Source organism: Temnothorax longispinosus, chromosome 8, assembly GCF_030848805.1.
Source record: "Temnothorax longispinosus isolate EJ_2023e chromosome 8, Tlon_JGU_v1, whole genome shotgun sequence".
NCBI lineage: Eukaryota > Metazoa > Arthropoda > Insecta > Hymenoptera > Formicidae > Temnothorax > Temnothorax longispinosus.
The window spans coordinates 12,688,360-12,709,573 of NC_092365.1; the positions used below are offsets into that span (position 1 = coordinate 12,688,360).

The 21,214-nt window shown below is 39.2% G+C and overlaps 3 protein-coding genes across 3 annotated transcripts in view; 1 reads left to right on the top strand and 2 right to left on the bottom strand.

Annotated features, from left to right (window-relative positions):
* Window positions 1-18,023, bottom strand: part of LOC139818314 (uncharacterized) — a 29,901-nt gene extending 11,878 nt beyond the window's left edge. Inside the window, exon 1 of the mRNA XM_071786930.1 lies at window positions 17,741-18,023. Within this exon, the coding sequence (XP_071643031.1) occupies window positions 17,741-18,023 (283 nt within the window). The remainder of the gene's footprint in view (window positions 1-17,740) is intronic.
* Window positions 7,626-9,425, top strand: LOC139817766 (putative nuclease HARBI1). Its single transcript, XM_071786056.1, has 5 exons — window positions 7,626-7,856; window positions 7,940-8,136; window positions 8,254-8,401; window positions 8,754-8,901; window positions 8,998-9,425. Exons 1-5 carry the CDS (start codon window positions 7,626-7,628, stop codon window positions 9,408-9,410), a joined length of 1,137 nt encoding a protein of 378 aa, XP_071642157.1. The 3' UTR covers window positions 9,411-9,425.
* A 2,188-nt stretch (window positions 18,024-20,211) lies between the features above and the next one.
* LOC139818315 (uncharacterized) lies at window positions 20,212-20,814 on the bottom strand. Its single transcript, XM_071786931.1, has one exon. It carries the CDS (start codon window positions 20,812-20,814, stop codon window positions 20,212-20,214), a length of 603 nt encoding a protein of 200 aa, XP_071643032.1.
* Between the last annotated feature and the right edge of the window lie 400 nt (window positions 20,815-21,214).

Below are 21,214 nucleotides of genomic sequence, written 5' to 3' on the forward strand. Positions count from 1 at the left end.
CAAAATTTGTATTAAATGTGAACGCATAAACTTATGTTTATACTTTACTTTGTCAGGTTTAATATTGAATAACAGCGAAGGAGCAAAAGCTATAGCAAAAACACCACAATCTTTACTGCTCAATTGATGTTGCACAGTAGGAAATTTGACGGAATGTTTTTTAAAGTCATGTGTTGGAAATAATTTTTTCAAGAATTGCTCATGATTTTTACACAATGTTTTATTACTTGAAGAATCATATATAAAAATATTTTTTGTATCATAATAGCTACACACCCAATGTGACGAACTATACAATATTTGAATGTGTTTTTTATCTTGTGATACAAGTTGAATCATATCAGGCAATTGTATTCCCCATGTTCCGACAGGTCTATAATCTGAACAACTTTGTAAAAGTCTATGGATGATCCATATGTATGTACGTTCGTAAGCCATTCGCCTTGGGTAATTATATCTCTGTCCGCAGACTTTAAAATAATATTTTGAGTCTTTAGAGACATTGTATAAAATAGGCGCACAACAGATTTTTTAAAGCGCTAAGCAATTTATTTGTATAGGTGCAGAGCAGCCGATTTTTACAGAACAACCAATGTTTGTAGGCGCAGAGCAGCCGATTTTTATGGGCGCAAAGCAGCCGATTTTTAAAGGCGCAAAGCAGCCGACTTTTAAAGGCGCAAAACAGCCGATTTTTAAAGGCGCAGAGCAGCCGACTTTTAAAGGCGCAAAGCAGCCGATTTTTAAAGGCGCAGAGCAGCCGATGTCAGTAGGCGCAGAGCAGCCAATTTTTATCAGCGCAAAGCAGCCGACTTTTAAAGGCGCAAAGCAGCCGAAGTTTAAAGCCGCAAAGCAGCCGATGTTTGTAGGCACAGAGTAGTTGATTTTTATCAGCGCAAAGCAGCCGACTTTTAAAGGCGCAAAGCCGCCAATTAAAAAAAAAAGAAAATTAAAAGGGGGAAAAAAAAGGAAGAGAGAAAAAGAGAGAGAAAGAGAAAGAGAGAGAGGGAGAGAGAGAGAGGGAGAGAAAGACTTACCTCTGTAGAAAATAAAAAGGCAATTTAAAACAAATAGAAATAGTATAACCTTAATTAAACTCCTTACATCATTTTAAATAAAAATTTGGTTGATTTTAATACAAGTATAATAATAATAACCTTGAAATAGAAGTTGTACATCTCGTGAAGATGTTTTCAAAACACTATAATAAAGCTCGCTTTCGTTAAGAATTTCTTAATTTTGTCATAATATTTTTAATTCCTGATATTTTAAATTTTGTGTGTCATAATATTTTTATATAAAATACAAAATATCTCGTAAAATATTCACTTTTCAATAACTTTACTTTGATATTTTTATACGTAGAACAATAAAATGTAAGAAATTAGTCGTTTTTAAATTTCTTGAAAACGCCAACATCTACGACATGGTTCACATCAGAATCATGTGTCTTCCTTTAGAACATACAACTCTTGTCTGAAACATTTTTCTGTATCTTCTATACCGACACAAATGTGAGCACCCCATGCGTACAAGAGTAAAGTACCAGTTAAAATACAGATAGCGAATTGATTTTAGTTTTAAATTCTCTTCGGTTGACAAACCTTCCTGAAAATAGACACCACCCAACTTAGAAAGTACCAGTTAAAATACAAATAGCCAATTGGTTTTAGTCTTAAAATGTTCCTCAAATTCTGTGCTTTTAAAATATACAGAATAAGATTTTTGTGCTTATTCTCTTCGGCCGAAAAACCTTTCTAAAAGTGAGCACTACTATACTTACAAGTGTAAAGTGCTTACTAACATAACGATTCGTTTCCAGCGTATTGATTATCATAAGCTGAAAATGTTTCTCCACTTATTTTTGTACATTTATGTGCTCTTAAAATATTTTTGATTGGATTTTGACGAGATTATTGTAAACATATGATAGCTATTTTATAAAAGTAGAGATTGTTATAAATGTAAATAGATAACACGGAAATTTCATTGTGCATATATTAAAAGTACATAAATTGAGGAACATTTTAAGACTAAAACCAATTTGTTATCTGTATTTTAACTGGTACTTTACTCTTGTACGTATGGGATGTTTACATTTGGGTCGGCTGAAGGGGATAAACACGAAAATTTCATTATGCATATTTCGGGAGCACATAAATTGAGGAACATTTTAAGACTAAAACCAATTCGCTATCTCTATTTTAACTTATACTTTATTACTATTACTATTACTTTATAACTATTACCACCTTAAATATATTCTAATTTATAAGGCCCAGAGAAAAATTAATGTAACTAAAAAAATAGCTAAAATTGTACGGTACGAAGGGGGCTATCTATAGCGACAATAATTTTTGTCCAGGTGGAGACGCTTTGGAGATATCAAAGTCATCTTCATTTTTTTTAATTGATTCGGTACATTTTTTTCCACAATATAATAAAGGAACTGAAAACAAGTTCAGAACTCATGACACAAGATCATTGAACAAGATAAAGTAAAGAAAAAACGATTAAAAAATACATTTTTGTATTGAATGAAATTTATGTTTAAAGATGTTTGAAGTGATGGCCATTATTATACGTGCAACACTGGAATCTTTCGATCACTGATTGGCTTGCTCTTGCTTTTAATAACGTCGGGAGTTATTGATCTACAGGCTGTAATAATCCGTTGTTGCATGTCTTGAAGTGTAGTTGGTTTTTCTTTGTAGACCATATCTTTTAGGGTTCTCCATAAAAAAAAAATCCAGTGGTGTCAAGTCTGGCGAACAAGCTGGCTACACTATACGACCCCTATATCCAATCCAGTGATTGGTAAATTTTTCATTGAGTTTATTTTTCGCAATCAAGACATGCAACAACGAATTATTACAGCCTGTGCATCAATAACTCCCGACGTTATTAAAAGAGCAAGCCAATCAGTGATCGAAAGAATCCAGTGTTGCATCGATAATGATGGCCTTGATGGCCATAACTTCTAACATCTTCTTTAAACGTAAATTTCATTCAATCACTTTAAATCTTGTTCAATGATCTTGTGTCATGAGTTCTGAACTTGTTTTCAGCTTATCTATCATATTACCGAATCAATATCTCCGAAGCGCCTCCATCTAGGCAAAAATTACTATCGCTATAGATAGCCTCCTTCGTACCGTACAATTTTGGTTACACTAATTTTTCTCTGGTCCTTATAGATTCAAATATATTTAAGGTGATAATAGTTATTGCCTCACTCTGTATAGATCTTTATTTGCGTATATCTTTTAATTTAACTATTATAAACTAGTTTTGAGGCATTTGAAATTATATGTAATTTTAATGAGCCACTTTTAATTGCGATTTTCCGCGAAACCGCTTGAGCACAAAAACCGTGAAGCACACAATTAACACAAAAAGCACTTAATTTCTATATGTTATTCCAATTTTTTGTGGAGGGGGAGGGGTGTTAACTTAACAGACATAATAGCTTTCCATATCACCCATGAAGTACTATTGTTGTTTTTTTTTAAGTAGGCTTAATCCACTGATGACTGAAACGACCCTTTAACTAATTGAACAGAAACAGAATTCAATAAATGAGTGACATCGGTGATGATCCTTTACCGTGTCTTATGCGACTTGCTACGTGCAATATGCAGATTGATGTTCCCGCTTTCGCTTGGATAAAATCTTTATTTCAATAATTACTTAATTCTACTTTTGTTCAATTAGTTAAATGATTATTTCAGTTATCAATGGCAGGTTAGACCTACTGAGGATATACTTAAAAAAAATGTCAACAATAATATCTTATGTATGATAGAAAACTATGAAGGGGAAATAGCGTTAGACGGATCCAGCTGAAAATTGGACGAGAAGCTTGCCGAGCTCTGATTCATAAAACTGTTATAATAACATGCATTTTTCAAAATACATACCTCAAGACACGCAAACACACAGTTGCATTGAATGCCAGGCACAACCTATAAAATATGTAAATATTTAATATATATATATATATATATATATGTATATATAAAATGCACGCATCGATACATGAGGGGAGAGAAAAGGAGGGGGGAACGAGAACGGAGGAGCAAAAGAATTCGAGAAGGAGGGAGATGGAGAGAGAGAGAAAGAAAAAAAATTAATCTAATATACTTTCATCGCGACTACGGTCGTCGTGTACGATTATACTCGATACTCGAGAGGAAATACAAATATCGTCAACGTTATCAAACCTTATTGATTGTAGGTATATATCTTTCCGATTCTACGTCCGTATCGCGTCTCCCTTCAATGGCTGCAATTTCAGGTGAAACAAATTCCGTTGTCAATATTTTTCCATTTACCGTGGTGACTATTGGTTTCATTAATTCTAGATTTTTTACGACATTTATTAAATATATTAAATATTAAACTACGCGCAACGATACGCCTGTAGCGTAAAAAAAATTAATTATCTACCAAATATTCTTGATGTTTCTTCCTCTCGACTGACGTTTTTACATTCATCTCCACGAATGTTCGCGTACAACTGTTGTGCGTTTTTCACGTTACTCATTCCAAATTCCAACACGTTACAACGATTCCGAAGATTTGCCATTTTTAGATTCTACATACAGAGAAAGAGAGAGAGAGAAAGAGAGAGAAAATTTATACAACGTTGCCATCATTTACATTTGTAGTATCCACGTTTGTCGAATGTAACAAGCGAAAAATGTATCTACGGTTAACGTGCAGCGCGCGCGCGCACGTCTCGCGTTGATTTGTTCGAACGTTACATTGTTCGCCGTGGTGTTCTGACGCGTGCGCGAAGAAGACGTAGAGCGTTCGAAGAAAGGAAACGTCGCGCTTCAGGTTTCATTTGTTGAAAACGTAATACTCGACGATGTGTATACCATAGGTCGCGCGATATGTTGAAAAATGATATGTTCTAAAGTAAATATTTCATGCTCAGGGTGTTCGCGCGCGCGCGCGCTCCCGCTATCTTACGTTTTCCGTACGTAACGTTGACAATATAGACCGTTCGGGCCTCTCGACACGTTTGTTACGAGAGCGCGGACAATACTCTGTATTTTATACTTTAGAGAGAGCGGCGGCGAAAAGTTCCGAGCGACAGAATACGCTTTGCTTTCTATTAAATGTACGACGTACTGTCGGAGGAAGGGGGGGGGCAAGCGTTACCCCATTGTCATCGTTGTTGTCACGTCAGTGGCTTTTGATTCAAATATTTCATTGTATTTCTCGTAATGTCGTCCATTTCTTTTATTATTACAATTCTTGATCGTTACTTTTCGACTTGCAAAATACATATGTACCTTAAGCACGATCGACGTAACGTACCGAGTCTATCGTTCGTGTTACCGTTCTCTGAACCTAGTGCGGTTATGATATATCGTGCATCGCGTCGAACGTGTGCGCGCCCGTCGTTGATCGGTGATTTTTTTTTGGGGGGGGGAGTATTTTATGACCGTCGCGATATATAAAATGTAGAAATGTCATAAAACGCATACACATAGAGCGTGCCATTTTACTGCGCGCTCGGTTTGCTGTCTGAGAGATGTTTACACTTACTTGTAGATCCACGTGTGTCTGTAGTTTTTCTTTTTCTTTCAAAATTTTCTTCGTCTCCGATGTATGACGCGCGGTTTGTTTCTCAATCAGACGTATCTTTTCCAATTTTTCTTTTTCAAGTTGCAACCGCGTGTGTCGTAATTGCTGCCGCAACGCGGCACGTTCGCCCGCCTCGACTGTACAGTTGTTTAACACGTTTTTGTTTTTAGTTTTTACTTTTTCCACGTCTTCATCACCAAAAAAAAAAAAAATAAAACCATGAAACACACGCGAGAATATGGAACGATCCGTCACATATATTTTACACGGGTAGTAGGAGTAGGAGTAATAATATTACCTTGTACGATAAAGTTGACGTCTCGTAGATACGTGGCGTCGTAATTTTTTTCCGTTGTCACGTTGTCTTCAAACTGAGAATACGTTATCTCCGTTATCGTGCGGCTCGTCGCCGGTAGATTCTTTTTTTGCGCGCGCAGCGTGATCTTTTCTATAGCCACGTTTGAACACGACGTTTCATTATAAGCACTGGAGCGTGTCGTTGCTGTTGTTGTTTTTGTTTTCTTTGAAAAGTCCGCGTTCATTGAACGCAACGCACCGTCAAACACGATTAGATTCCTCAACGACGCGTTGGCTTTCTTAAAAGTAAACACTTGACGTGTACATAAATCTTATAGCCCGTTTATCAACAACTAATTTTTCCTCTCGATAAGAATGTCATACCTGTACACAAGCTTGAGAAGCGCGTGTCGTAGTCGTTACAGAGTGGGTTTCTCCGTTTTGCCGGCGCGTAACGTTGTCGTTTCCATGCTGATCGCGGTACTGCGCCAGCGTGCCGTTTGGTGACGGTGGACTATTTTGTGAGCCGGCGATATGTCGCATCTGTTTGGCGTATGCGTTCGTCTCTTGCTGCGGATTGCTCGAGTTTCTGTTATCAAGCATCATTTCCGTGGGCTGAAGCGCGCGCGTGATCGCCTTGTTCTTCGGGTTGGACATCCGTGGGCGACCGCGTCGACCTCTGATTACCGGAGAGTCTATTTTCTCGATATCTCCTTCGTGGACCGCATTTGTCAATGATGACGACAAGGTCAACGTTGAAAGAACATCATTCCGTGCCGTTCTCGTTGTAGGGATTTTTTCCCGTGTCCCACGATCGTCCAACGTATTCGTATTATGATCGTCGCATTTCGCTCGTTTCGCAGGCAAAGGCGCGTCATCCATGATTGGGTTTCTTTGAGGGCTGATTTAAATGTCGTAAGATGAAATACTAAGAAGCACACCGACATACACCGACGGTCGAACGAGCAACGCGGCGGCGGAAGTTTTTGTCCCATTAGAACGAGGTTAGGGGACCGTGCGCGCGCGAGGAGTCATGCCACGCAAGACTGATGTCACAGAACATATACTACACTGATGCCATGTCGCGCGCGCGCGACACATCAGCCACGCAGCGTTTAGCTAGAGGGAGAGAGATCGTAGTTGGATTCGTTTTAACGTTTTCAACGCTGTAAGCATCTGTCTATGGGTGCATCCTTATGGAAAAAGAAATAGTGGAACGGACGTAAAACGGACGTTCTTTGATTGGCTAATATCCCATCTTGAGAGCTCCCACCTGGAGCGTAGCCAATCAGAGTACGTCCGTTCCGCTATTTCTCTTTCCATGGAAATGCAGCCTATCTTTGTTGAACAATAAACCGCAAACGAAGATAGAGGGATGCTTTCAGCGCTGAAAGCGTCAAGACGAACGCAGCCAATCGAGTCCCTAAATATCATAGACCATCAATGATTGTCGTGCTATATTTGCTATCAATAACTTCCAGTACTAAAAATCTATAGTATACGTAACGTAACGTATAGCGTTACTGGGGGGCTATTCTCGAAATAATGCGTATGCGCAAGTACTGATTTGCGAGCGCTCAAATTCAAAAGTGTATTCTCGAACCAAAAATGCGTGCGCGGACGGTAGCGCATTCGCAAATTTTCACTCGCAATGCAACGAGTGGGTAACAAGCACTCGCATCTCTAATTGCGCATACGTTCTGTTAAAAAAGAGACACATATTTGGCAAAATAATGGAGTTAATAAATCAAGCTATTGGATTAAATGAATTAGAAGCTGCCGAAATTGCTGCAGAACGGAATCCTCGTCGAATTTTTGATGAACGTGATCCGTTTGAATTAAGTGATAATCGGTTTATCAAGATATTTAGACTATCAAAAAATGTAGTTAATGAATTCATTGAAGATGTTCAATCTTTTATGCAGCAACCATCAAGGAAATCTGCTTTAAGCATACAAAGGAAAGTATCAAAAATTTATTTTTATAACTGCATATTACACATAATTTAACTCATTTTAATAATTTATTTATATTGTTTGTCTAGTAGATATTATCTGCATTACGTTTTTTTGCAAGCGGTAGTTATCAAATAGATATAGGTAACAATGTGGACATTGCCGTTAGTCAATCTTCGATATCAAGAAGTATTCACGAAGTAATTAATGCCGCTAATCAACCTAACGTAATGAAAAAGTGGATACAATTTCCTCGTACTAGAGCAGAACTTAATTATCTGCGTAATGGGTAATTCACGATCTTATAAATGTAATGTGTGAAATATTCAAATATCATATATAAATATATTATATATATACAAGTGACAGAGAGACATATAAATATTTTTGTATTATACATATACAGATTTTACCAGAACTACAGATTCCCAGGTGTTTATGGGTGTATTGATTGCACACATGTTGCAATATTCCCTCCTAAAATTAATGATGAGGTTTATCCGGAGCATGCATATGTTAATCGTAAAGGATACCACTCAATAAATGTTCAATTAGTACGTATATTATACTTTTTACAGCAGTAACATATATATATTTATACACACACACACACACATATATATATATATATATATATGTAGGTCTAGAGGTATGTTCCGGGACTGTTTACGTTTTTTGAAATGTACAGTCCTGGAATATAACGCATATATATGTAATCAGATTCAAAAAATTGTCCCGAAACGTGCCGTAGGACATGAATTTTTTCCAGGACAGTCCTGGAAACTGCCAAATGTCCTGGAATATACCGATGTAAAAAAATAAAAGTCCCGGAACATACTTCCGGACCTACATATATATATATATATATATATATATATATATATAAAACTCCATTTTCCTTTTTAGATATGTGATTTCCGATTAAGAATCATAAATGTAAATGCACGATTTCCGGGAAGCTCACATGATGTATATATCTGGAATAATTCAAATGCTAGACAACTAGCGGAACAAATATATGCAAGATATGGAAGAAATACTTTCTGTTTGCTCGGTATGTACAATATATTTATGCAACTTTTTATTTCGTTCATACGTGTTTTCATATGTATGTTTTAAACTCTCATATAATAATTGCTTCAATTTGCAGGTGATTCAGGATACCCTTTACGACCATGGTTGCTAACGCCTATTGCTAACGCACAGCCGATGACCCCAGAATGTCGATATAATGAACGACAAATGTCGTGCCGTTCGTTGATTGAAAGGTGTAATGGCCTTTTAAAAATGAGATTTCGTTGTTGTCTAAAGCATCGAGTATTACGCTATTCTCCAGTTATAGCTTCTAAAATAATCAACACCTGTGTTGTTCTCCATAATATGTGCATAGCACATAATGTACCAGATCCGTTACCGGAAGAAGGGGATGATCTATTAGATTTTGGAATGTATGTTGATGACTGCGATATTATTCCAGAAATAAGAAATGCACATAGGGTCAATCCGGATTTAGCAGCAGGCCGATTAGTCCAAAATAAAATAGTTAGAAACTATTTTACTTGAATTACACACAATATATACTTTTTATAATTATTAGATAAATATATAAAATAAAAGACAGAAAATTCATTTCTTAACAATCGTTTATTTATTATTTATTAATCAACTTTAATTTATATATTATTTAAAATTCGTTTGTATCACTGCGTGTATGTACGTTTTAAGTATAATCTAACATAAGTAAAAGTAACTCTCTCTTACATTAAAACTACATAAACTTTTTTATTTTAGTATTTATTTAACACCTAAGTATTTCTAGTTTTTGGCAAATATATTGGTAAATTTTCGTAATACATTTCTGTAGTATGCAAATATCACAATAAGAATGTGTGTACCTTAACAAATAAAAATACCGACTAGTGCTATATAATTGCTAGTGACATAATTTTGTAAATTAAAATTAATTACGTAAATAAAAATAAAATTAGTATGTCACACACATTACATGAAAAATTACGAATAAACATAAAATAAAATGTAAAAAAAAAAACATTTTCTTAGAAATAATATAATATTCTTAAAGCAAAAACCGTAGTTGAAATGAGAAACTGAAGATTATAATAACATACGAGTATAATCACATCGTGCTGCAATTATTTTTTGCACATTTCTTCGCAGCTCTTGCCATGCGCTCCTGAGCTTTGGCCGTTCTTTTCTTACATAGTATGAGGTCGTCGCAGAATTTCTTCTTCATAGTATATGTCTTTTCTGCAACATCGGCTAATATACGGGTAGAATCTTTTACTTCATTTACTTTTTGCCTCGAGGATATCCGTTTCGACTTTGTCAACGTAGATGGATCGTAATTTTCAGTATTTTCGTTGTTGTTATTAATATTTGATGTTTCGATGATTGCCTCACTTGCCTGTATAGCAGAACCAGCTACTGAAGCTTGAATGACATTATAATCATCAATGTCATCATCAAGATATTCTATATGTTCTGCTTCTACCAAGTCATCCTACAGATATAAGTAGCAATTAATAATTCTAATTATTTATTAAACTAAGAAAATAGCATTATAAAAGAATTTTTATTACAAACCTTTTCGCCCAAAGTAATGTCCATACATGATTCCGAAATATCTGCATGACCCTTAGTTAATGATGTTGGAATTAAATCCAATACTTCTCGTTCATCTGGTGTAAGAACTGCACTGCACTGTGCTCCACCTCCCGTTTTACGTCGTTCCACGTTTATCCCTGTTTGCTTCGTTTTACTACGAGAGCGATAATCTTGTATAAAACTTGTATAACACTAGAAATAAATTGTTTTGTTATTAATTTCTGGAGATCAATGCCTTGGAATTAAATGTTTGGTATATTTAGTAGATTAGTAAATATCCTGTAAATATAATTATAAAAAAATATATAATTATAAAAATTAGTATATAATTAATGTAATTACCTTGCGCCATGATTTCCAATTTTTCTCGGTACCGTTGCAAGCATTCAAAATGTCGGTCACTTCTTGCCATAACTTGGCTGCATGATCGTACGTAAAAGTTTTAGAAAACTTTCCCGATACTAATTCTGGATGAATTTTCATAAATTCGATGAGCAAACTTCTTTGTTCTTGTTATATTACCGGTTCTTTTCTTTTTATCCATGATGCTGTAAAAAATAAAAAAAATTGTGTTGTTAAAAAATAGTTAAAAAAATAGAAATTTGCATACTGAATATGTACCTCATTATTTACAACCTCTATACTCAATACCATATTCCCTAAGCCATGTATGTACATCAATATACAATAGCTTAAATAAAAAATATTAATTATCTTGATTTGAAAACGCGAGATATGTCTAGATTTAATAAAAATTATTCCCGATGCTTGATCCATACACTGAATCGGAATTTGCGCCGACCTCTTTATCAATTCGCCAGTCTGCAAAAAGACAGTTTTGGATTAGTTTTCCAATAAAATTGCATGTCTAAACCACTGTCTTATTTGTTGGATTAGTTTTCCAATAAAATTGCACGTCTAAATCACAAAGTCTTAATATAAGTTATATTTAGCTCGTATATGGAATATAATTGTCTATCGAATTGTTACCTTGATGTCTAAAATACGTCCTTTGTATCGACACGTGCAGAGTAGTGAGCAGCAAAGAGGTTATACTTACAAATATAAATGTCAGTTAGGTTAATATTTGCACCAATTTGCACTGTTTTGCCAGATGTATTTCGTGTTCGTATGCGCACGATTCCCATCTAGTTTCGAGCACTCGAATCTTTCATTCGAGAATAGCAGTTGTTGAACGTATTTGCATCTTTGACCGCTCGAATCGTGCGTATGCGCAAGTTTGCGAGTGATTCGAGAATAGGGGCCCTGGTACTGACAGTGCGAATATCGGAATACAGCCAATATCGTCATATCCCGCGAAAAAAAACTTTTCGCGCGCGCGCATGGCGCCACGCAACGTACGTGGATCGCGGGATCGCTACTTGCGACTCGCATGGCGCTCGGCGTGTTTCTGGTCCGAGAACAAACCCGTGCGCGCGGGAACTCACACGTTCGTACTCAATCTTTAGACGGCGTACGCGTCGGTTCGTACCGTGCGAAAAAGACACGGGGGCCGATACGCATAGTTTTATATATTAGACTAGGTCTACAGTGTGTATGCGCGTCGCTAAGTACATGACATTTTTCGTGTTCGCGTATTCTTTTTGCGTGTCACATATATTTCACTGTATTCGTTGAAATAAATGTTTTTCAACACGGACGCTTAAAGCGATAAACACGCGTTCGCGCACGTAGTGCGGGGCCGACGTCATCAACACATGCGGGGTAACACTCTTTTCGTATAAAATATTTTTGTGCGGCACGCCGTACGATATACGTGTGTGTTTTATCGCGTGCAAACGAAGATCCTCGACAATGGCATCGTCGTCGTCGTCGTACGAACAGTGGTTGTGGCGAATGCTGTCGAATCCTTGGCTGAATTTCCAGGACTTGATTGGCCCTGCCACGACCTGGCCGCCATTTAATCGCGAAAAATTTTGGAACAGACATTTCACCAATCACAATCACATGATTGTGGTAAATTTTTCTTTTCTAAACAGAGCATCGGTGGATGCTCTGCACGAGGTTCTGCAATTTACCCTGGGAACAGCGTACACGAGAGAAAGAAGACGCAATATCGAATATTGATATCGATATTTGAATCACGAGGTTAGTGTTCTTTCAATATAGATTTTGTCGACAACTCTAGCGAAATAATTTTTTTTTATCTCGTAGACTTTGGGATACGTACGACGTAGACGTATCTACAGTTTTAGCCTGTACGACAGAGAGACGAGGGATCTCAATGGCGAACCACGATACAGCTAACATGTGTATTTCGTTAATAAAAACTTTTATTTTACAAGAAAAAAAGGGGGGGGAAATCAATTATTTCCAAATATTTAAAGCGCACCCGCCGCGCGCGAAGTAACGTGGATCAAAACGGTTGACGACTTGAAAAGCGAGCGCGCGGCGTTCTTGTTTTTGGCCGTTTAAAATATATATTTTAATTAGCAACGAACAAATTATTTTTTAGATGTGACGTAGCAGGCATTATGCCTAACTAATTAATAGTTTGTACTCGTAACGCTTGAAAAGGACCTAAACCCGAGGTCGAAACGTAGCGTGCTATTTAATAAAGTTGGCCAGTTGGGTCGAATAAAATACACCTAAGTTAAATTAAAAAAAAATATATAGAGTAATTCCAATAACTTTCAAGTCATAAATTATTTCTCTTATATACTGCGTGACATTTGGTAAGTCCATCTATTTAAGATATAATATGAGTTAAACGATTAGTTATCTATTTCTATACATTGTAAAATTTTGCCAAAGAACTGGACATTCTGTAAAGGTTTGATAAAAGCGGGCAGTGCTGTTTGAATAAAAATAATGAATCCACTTTTAAAAAAGGCGTGTTACCTGAGTGAATTTCGTTTGTATCGTAAAATTGAAGCCTCCTTTTCCGCGATGCCGATTGGCTATCTCGATTGATTGCCGCGCCGCGTAGCTTGCTTCATCCCGTGAGGGACTGTCATCGCGGAGTGTGGCGAGTTTCGTGCGTGTATAGTGCGTCGTGTGTCATGATGTGACAGCTCGCGTCGTGTCGCGAGGTTAATCGTCCCGCGTCGTGTCGCGATTATTATACAATAGCATAATGTTAAAGCTAAATGGCGCGCGCGAAGCGCGCGCGTCTGTAGTGTCTAGTATATATAAAAAAAGTCAATTTTATTTTGCCAAATATTCTATATTTATAATTATAACTCAGATATGATTTGCTTTACAAAGATGCAGACTGCAGTAATATATATCATGCAGTAATATATCTATATATTATATATATCCTTGCAGATAATATAAAGAAACGAGAAACTGTCTCCTTCGCGTTGCTTGCGCAAACGTATATGGCACGCTTTTCTGCGTGTTCACAATGAGTGGATACATCTATTTATGGCTTCCGTGAACCATTTCCAAGGAAAGTCCCACGATCATCTGTAGCCCCAGGTTAAACAGCAGGTGAAACTATCCAGCGTGCAAGAACACGTAGAAAGCGAATCTCCAAAGCTCGAGCCGCTTGTCTGGTCTGTAAATGAAAACACTGTCAATCGGCATCGACCTGGAGGGATTCACCTGACCCATCGTCACTGTGTAATACGTGAAGAAGTCAAGCTCCACGAGGGTGATGAGGATGATGAAAAGAGGTGGTAGACAGCATGTGTAGTGATCGGCGTAGTACTTTCGGTCCCGCTCCTCCGTGAAGAATTCATCGCCAATCATGCGGACCATCATGATAACGGCATATCTGTCACGCACACCGTTCCGTGCGCGGCTGCTGGTATCACCACGTTTGATATTCGATGTGCACCGAAGACAGAACGATGCTTACAACGCCGTGAGCGTGAATCGGACCGCAGTTAACGTCGATAGCACACACATCGCGAGCTGGTAGGCTCGACACCCCGCGCGGCGGAGAGTACGCGGGTAATTGCGTAAAATATATCGCGTTATATTTATACAATATTCAACAGTTTGATACTTGATACAATCAATTTATTTTGCCTAAGTCGCTTGCCTAAGCTCACTCTATTCTTCGTTGGATAAAAAAGATTATGCTTATTGCGTCATTCCTTTGAATTGAGTCTTGTCAAGAGCATACTGCGAGAAACTTCGAGGGGATGAAGCTTTTTGCCGGGATGACGAGACAGTGCAGCGGCGATCCACTCACGTCATATCCTGCAGGGAACAAGCGACAATGTGCTGGTTCTCACAGCCCACCCGCGCCAAGCCCACCACTAAACTCTGTTTCGTGAACGCTATTAAATGCAAAAAAGTTTAAAATTAATATATAGGTATGTAACGAAGCGCCCCGTAATCGCATCGTTCTCGGCCAATATCAGCCGAACACCGCCCGGCCGAACATCCGCCTGGCGAGGAAAGGCACGGTGTGCCATATTTTTAATCATTTATAAAACGCGTGCGAATAAGTTCGAGGGACTTACCGCGGCAACCGCCTCGGAACACCGAGCAGTGCCGAAATCGATCGAAGACCACCGAACGCAATCGCGGCGTGTCGGGACGCCGTAATTTCCGACCGTCCCGCCGCTCCATTCCGGCGCTCGCGATTGCCGTCACTCGTACCCCCGCCACTTGCGAAGCGCCGCCGCGGATATATAAACCCGAAATTTTTAGTAACAATTCGTATTCCACCGTGAGCCGGCACACTGATCCGACCAATCACCCGCTGCTCTCGGCATCCGAATCCTTAACAACAAACAAGTCCTGGGGTAGAGAGTGCTCTGCCTCTGTCGAGTGCATCTCGACGGCTTTTTGCTCCCAACCGCTCCTCGCTTTATCGGCACGTTCGAGTCTAGAAAGTCTCTGGACTTGCTGAGGGTCTCAGCCGTCCGATAGGACTATCCGTCCAATACACCGTCGCGAACCAGGATAGAGAGGTACAGTCTATCCTCGAGAGTCGAGAGTCTCGGCCGCACGGTACCATTCCCTGACCGACGGAATCCAGGCGATCCAGCTTAGGGAGTCAGTCCCTATGCTCGTTGAGTGTCTCAGCCGCCCGATACCGTCAATCCTTTGCTTTCAGACCTGCATCCTCGCTACCGCCGAAACGCCATGCGTTAGCATAACGCCACGACCGTCATCGCGACGTAACCGTGCACTGATCCGCACCCCGGTATCCAACCGCGCCACAGCGCCGCGCCGTATTCGGCGAGCGCGTCCATTCGCCGATCGCCGCTTGCATCCCGCCGCGCCGGCAGACCATCTCGCGCTCCCAACATCGCTGTGCCTCGCGATCCACCCGCGAATACGACGTTTCTGTACATACGCGATACATGTAAATATATCACCGATTACCGTAAAATAAATCTTTGCTAATATCGACACATGTAAATATCTCATCAAACACCGCGAAATAAATTTTTGTTAATATAACTTGAAAAACCGAGCCTTGTGTCTTCCTCCGCGCCTACTCCGAATCTTGACCAGCCGCGAGCAGATCCAATCGTTGAAAGTTAGGTTGTTTTATGCCCGAGGTATATTATTAATTTTAACAATTATTATTTATATGATCATTATATAATTTATGTGATCGTTATATTTATCTAATTTATATGATTACGTTGATGAATAACTACAATCTCTCGCTAGTATCACCACGTCGATAGCACATACACCGCGAGCTGGTAAGCTCGACACCAGACGGAGAGTACACGTTCACTCAGCCTGGCCAAGACATTCGGACGAACGGCGCCGACGACGACGACGGCAACGTTGGGGAGGACGACGCGACGAGAGGTACGGTGTCTTACCTGAAGTGAGAACTTCTCTTGAATATATAGGAAATCGATCATGACAACGGCAGTGGAAATTAAAGAAAGTATAAATTGGCATTTTTGAAATTACCTCGGATAGCTTTTACCTTATAACGCTCTCATTCAATATTCATTCATTCATTCATTCCTTCATTCATTCATCCATTCATTCTATTTATTCTATATTATAATTTAATAATGTTCCTATATTTTAAAATATAGAAACATTATTAAATTATATTATAATATTTCATCGAGATTGTTCAAGCTACAATCATTCAATATCAAACATTCATTCATGCATAATCCATGGAAGGTCACATAGTATTAATACCGCGTGACACTTCCATGGTTTTCTATCACCGCAGTTAATCTTTGGGGCATAGATTGCACTAAGTTCTGGAATAACGCAGGCCTTGCGCGAAAACCCTCTCACACATCAAGAATGTGTTGTGCAAGTTCCTCGCGTGTTCGCCGAATTCGTGGATTCCACTCTTGAACAATTGTCCTAAAGATTTTGTATCACATTTATATCCGGAGATTTGGCTGGCCAATTCAACGTCTTAAGGGTTTTGTGGCCAACCAATTCTGAACCAATCTCGATCGATGCACTCCTGAATTGTCTTGAACAAAATTAACACGAGGTACACCAGGAAATGTTTCCGCAACGTATGGCATCATCACATTAGACAACATGTCTACATACTCCGCACTGTTCATACGTGATGTGGTGCGTACCAACGGTCCAGAGCCGTGCGAGGTTATGCACCCCCAAAACGCTAATGTGATGCGGCCACTTTGTTCGCAGAAATACACGTTATTCTCATCGTATCTCGTGCTTTTTAATCTCTACAATGCACAGTGGGCCGAAACCGATCAGAAGCTGGACAAAATTCAAAACCTCATGTAAATGAAAAAATCCATTTTTACAGAGGGTTTTTGAGGTGAATTCGAATTTAATCTCAAAAATGTCTGTTAGATCCCCGCTCTCGGTATTACCCAGGATCAACGACGTGGACGTGGCGAGGATTTGATCCCTGTGTGTGTGCTTGTGTGTGTGTGCGTGCGTGTGTGTGGTGCGTGTGTATGTGTAAAAAAACTGGTTTTTACTTAGTACTTATATTTTTTATTTCATTAAGAAGCTCTTGTCCCGAAAATGTTAATCTCCATCAGAATTGTTTTGATCACGTTCTTCAGAAGAACTGCCGACACTTTCTGAAAAAGAACTTCTTTCTTGTGTAGGTGCTTGTGGCAGTTTTAAAAGACCGATAACTTCTTTTGGAAGTGGTCTTAACTTTTTAGACGGAACTGTTATCTTGGAACCAATTACAGGATCGGATAAGATAAGCAATGCGTGAATTAGATCGGTCATAGTATGCAGCCTTGAACACTTTCTCGTATTATTTTCACGGTATTTTTTCATATCTTTATTTCGCGATTCCTGTGCTTCCTCAGAGAGTTGACCAATTGGCAGTACAGCGTTTTCTATGATCGCTGCACCATGAATCAAAAATTTATGTACAGAAGCTGGCATAAAATACCAATCATACAGCTCTACGTAGAGCCTTGCTGCACTGAGAGCTTTTAACCCAAATGCTTCGCTATTGATTTCAAAGCCGGATGACAGAGTTTTTAAAATCACAGCAAATTGTTCTATTAAACGTATGTCAATTCCAGTAATGTTAGATGATGTAATTGGATCCTCAAAAAATCTACGAGCTGTGTTCCCGTCATTAGTAGTTCCGCTTCCTCCTTGCTTAGGAATATCAACCAGCAAACCCATCCTACTCTTAAACGCTGTTTGAACAGCTGCTTTCTTGTTTTTCAAACTTGTTTTTTCAGCAATACTTCGAGCTTGCCACTTTTTGAATTCTAAGCGGTAGGAAATATGCACCAAACATTCGAAAAACCTGATCCAGGCGTGTAAAGGGGAGAGGCCAAATTGAAAAGTCGACGGATCAGTTTCTCTTTTGATAGCTTCGTCAATGTTATTCATCATCGTTGGCTTTGACCCACAAACATAACATTTTTGTGAAAAAGCTGTTTCAGTAAGGGCATTGCAGACTTTACCGTCTACCATTGTCAATACCAAAGAGTGTGTAATTTTTATGTCTCCTAATTCGTCATGTTTAATAACACTTGGAGAAAGATGATCTATTTGGCATTGAATGTGATCTCTTTCAGCTTGAGATACTTGAGTAGTCTCTTTTATGAACTGAATTCTTATTGGTATACAGCCTCGAGGAGATGCCGGGCAATTATTTCTCCACACGATTATTTTGTCTGGTGAATTAGATACAAATGTATACAGCTCTAAGGATACGAGTGAAGTAATGAAAAGGCTTTGGTCATCTAAATCTGAAAGAGATCGTTGCTTATACAGTGAGTGGCCTGTACTACCATCAAAACCCCATTTTACGATCAAAATTAAATTTGAGAGACATGCGGGAGAGAGTGTGCGCAAAACAGATTCACTGACCATCACTAGACGTTTTGTTAGATGATTCAAAAGTGATTGTAACTCTATTTCGCTCTCTGCTCAGTCACCGTAATATTTTCAAGGTAACATCTAGTTTTGGCTTCCCTTATTTTATGGTAAGAAGGATATAAATCGACCCCCCTTACTTTTGCTTCTAATCTGATGTTGAGATATTGATGTTTGGTCAACTTATTGGTCGCAATCATGGCTAATGCTTCATCAGCAGAGTAAGGTGTAAATATCAGATTTCTTTTTAGATTGCCATCAATATTTTTAGAAGTTGAAAGTGCTACATTTTTTACCGTTTTCGCACCTGCACTGTTTCCCTCTAAATGAAGATTTACTGATGCAGCATATGCTAATTCAGTTCCATTTGATCTTCGTAATTCTAGTGTTTTTCTAAGCTTTGTGCGATTACAAGAGTTGTCAAATAATTTTTGTGGTCCTCCCCTTTTAGTACGAGTACTTACAGAGAATGGCGCTTCAATTTGAGAATCAATTTCAATAGAAGAAAACTTGATTTTTTCATTTAACCAAGATTCATTCTGCTTCAAAACCAAATCCCAATGTCTTCGGGCTTTACACAATTTTCTAGAAATATCCTTACAAAAGTTTGTAACAACTCGCAAAACCTTCTGTTTTACCTCTTTATGACGATTATCTAACTTCAGATTTTGAATCACATATTCTTGTAACTGCTTTGTCTTAAAATTAAATGACGTTGACTGATCTCTTTTTGAATACAAAAATAGAAATAAATCTTTTCTTGTAGGACTAAACTCCATTTTATCTAGAGCTATCTTTCACGGCAATCAATACTGCAATGTACCTAAATATCTTATGCTATGCTATGGAATAATTGAATCAGATTGATGCACGCCTTCTGGTGTGTGGATCAAGGAAAATAGGAAGCTGCTCGAGGCTGATCCAAAGATTGGCCTAAGATAACGAAGAGCTGAAAAGCACGACAAAAATCGAGAAGATTTGGGAAATCCAGACTCGTCTCGAGAAGATCGATTCAAAAGAAGGATTTCTATTCTTAAAAAAGTCCGAATAAATTTAAAACCAAGGTTTTCTAATAATAGAGAAATCATTTATTTGCTCTAAAGAATTAATAATTCTTGTTTGCCGAGCTGCCCTAGATATAGGGGTCGATGTTGAATCTTAATCACGCGAGAATATACCGGCGATGCGCCGCGTAGCGAGCACGAGTCGAACCCTTTCGCCGAATCTTAATCACGCGAGAATATGTGGGGGTCGTAGAAATGATCTACTCAGGGTTCCACACAACGTAAATATATTCTCACAAAAGGTATAAAAGTCTTTGAATGCCGCGTACAGAAATAACGTATGTTCGCACGAGTAGCTCGGAGAGAACAGAAGAACGCTATCTCAAGCGTTCCTAAAGCGCTCGGTATCTAGACCCGCGGAGAGCGCGATCCTACGGACGGCTTCTGATTGGACGGAGGTTTTCGACCAATAGCGTGGCTAGCTAGCGTCGCCACACTACCCCCCCCCCTAGTGACTGAGCGGGAGCGAAGGTGACGATCTTCTTGGCCTTGGGTCCTTGATAAACTCTTAGAGTTCCGGATGTGCTCGCTTGTTGGGAGGTGTCCGGTGGTTGACTTCCCACCGTAGGCTCCTGCAAGGTATTGTTCTCAAGGTGAGCCGGTTTGACTCTGTCTATGGATACAGTGGTCGGCTGGCCCTTGATAGATACTTTGAAGACCTTGTCGCTTCGTTCTAGCACTAGATAGGGGCCTTCATACAGTGGCTGAAGTGACCTCCTAACAGCATCGACTCGGACAAATACGTGGCTGCATGTGGCTAGATCCTTGAACAAAAAAACTTTCTCTTTTTGATGATGGATAGTAGGTTTAGGCCGGGCTACCTGTAGATACTCCCGTAGCTTCTGAGCGAAACAGCTTGGGTCGGTGGGAACGTCCAGATCCAAGAAGAACTCTCCTGGGAGTGTGAGATTCTCTCCGTACAACATCTCTGCTGCAGAGGCCTTGATGTCCTCTTTAATGCTCGTTCGTAGACCAAGCAAGACGGTCGGTAACAATTTGGTCCATTTTTGGCTGCCGTGACACATAATAGCTGCTTTGAGGGTCCGGTGCCATCGCTCTATTAACCCGTTCGCTGCTGGGTGATATGCGGTGGTGCGTGACCTGAAACAGCCTAAAAGTTTTGTGAAAGAATCGAACAAGGCCGACTCAAATTGGCTTCCTCTGTCAGAAGTGATGGTTCTGGGTGAACCGTAGCGTGACACCCATGCGTTCCAGAAGGCGTCGACAATTTCGTCTGCTAAAGTACTTGATGGGTACGGCTTCTGGCCATCGTGAGTATTGGTCGATCATCGTAAGGCAATAGGTGTAGCCTTCCGAGGGTGGAAGAGGTCCGATTATGTCCACATGTACGTGCCTGAAGCGTGATGAAGGCACAGGGATGTGTTGAACTTCGGAATGCACGTGCTTTGAAATCTTGTTGCGCTG

Coding starts and splice junctions, on each gene's coding strand:
- LOC139817766 (XM_071786056.1), top strand. CDS start 7,626: ATGGAGTTAATAAATCAAGCTATTGGATTAAATGAATTAGAAGCTGCC. Junction 8,137..8,253: donor CTTAATTATCTGCGTAATGG/GTAATTCACGAT, acceptor ATACATATACAG/ATTTTACCAGAACTACAGAT. Junction 8,902..8,997: donor AAATACTTTCTGTTTGCTCG/GTATGTACAATA, acceptor TTCAATTTGCAG/GTGATTCAGGATACCCTTTA.
- LOC139818315 (XM_071786931.1), bottom strand. CDS start 20,814: ATGTGTCACGGCAGCCAAAAATGGACCAAATTGTTACCGACCGTCTTG.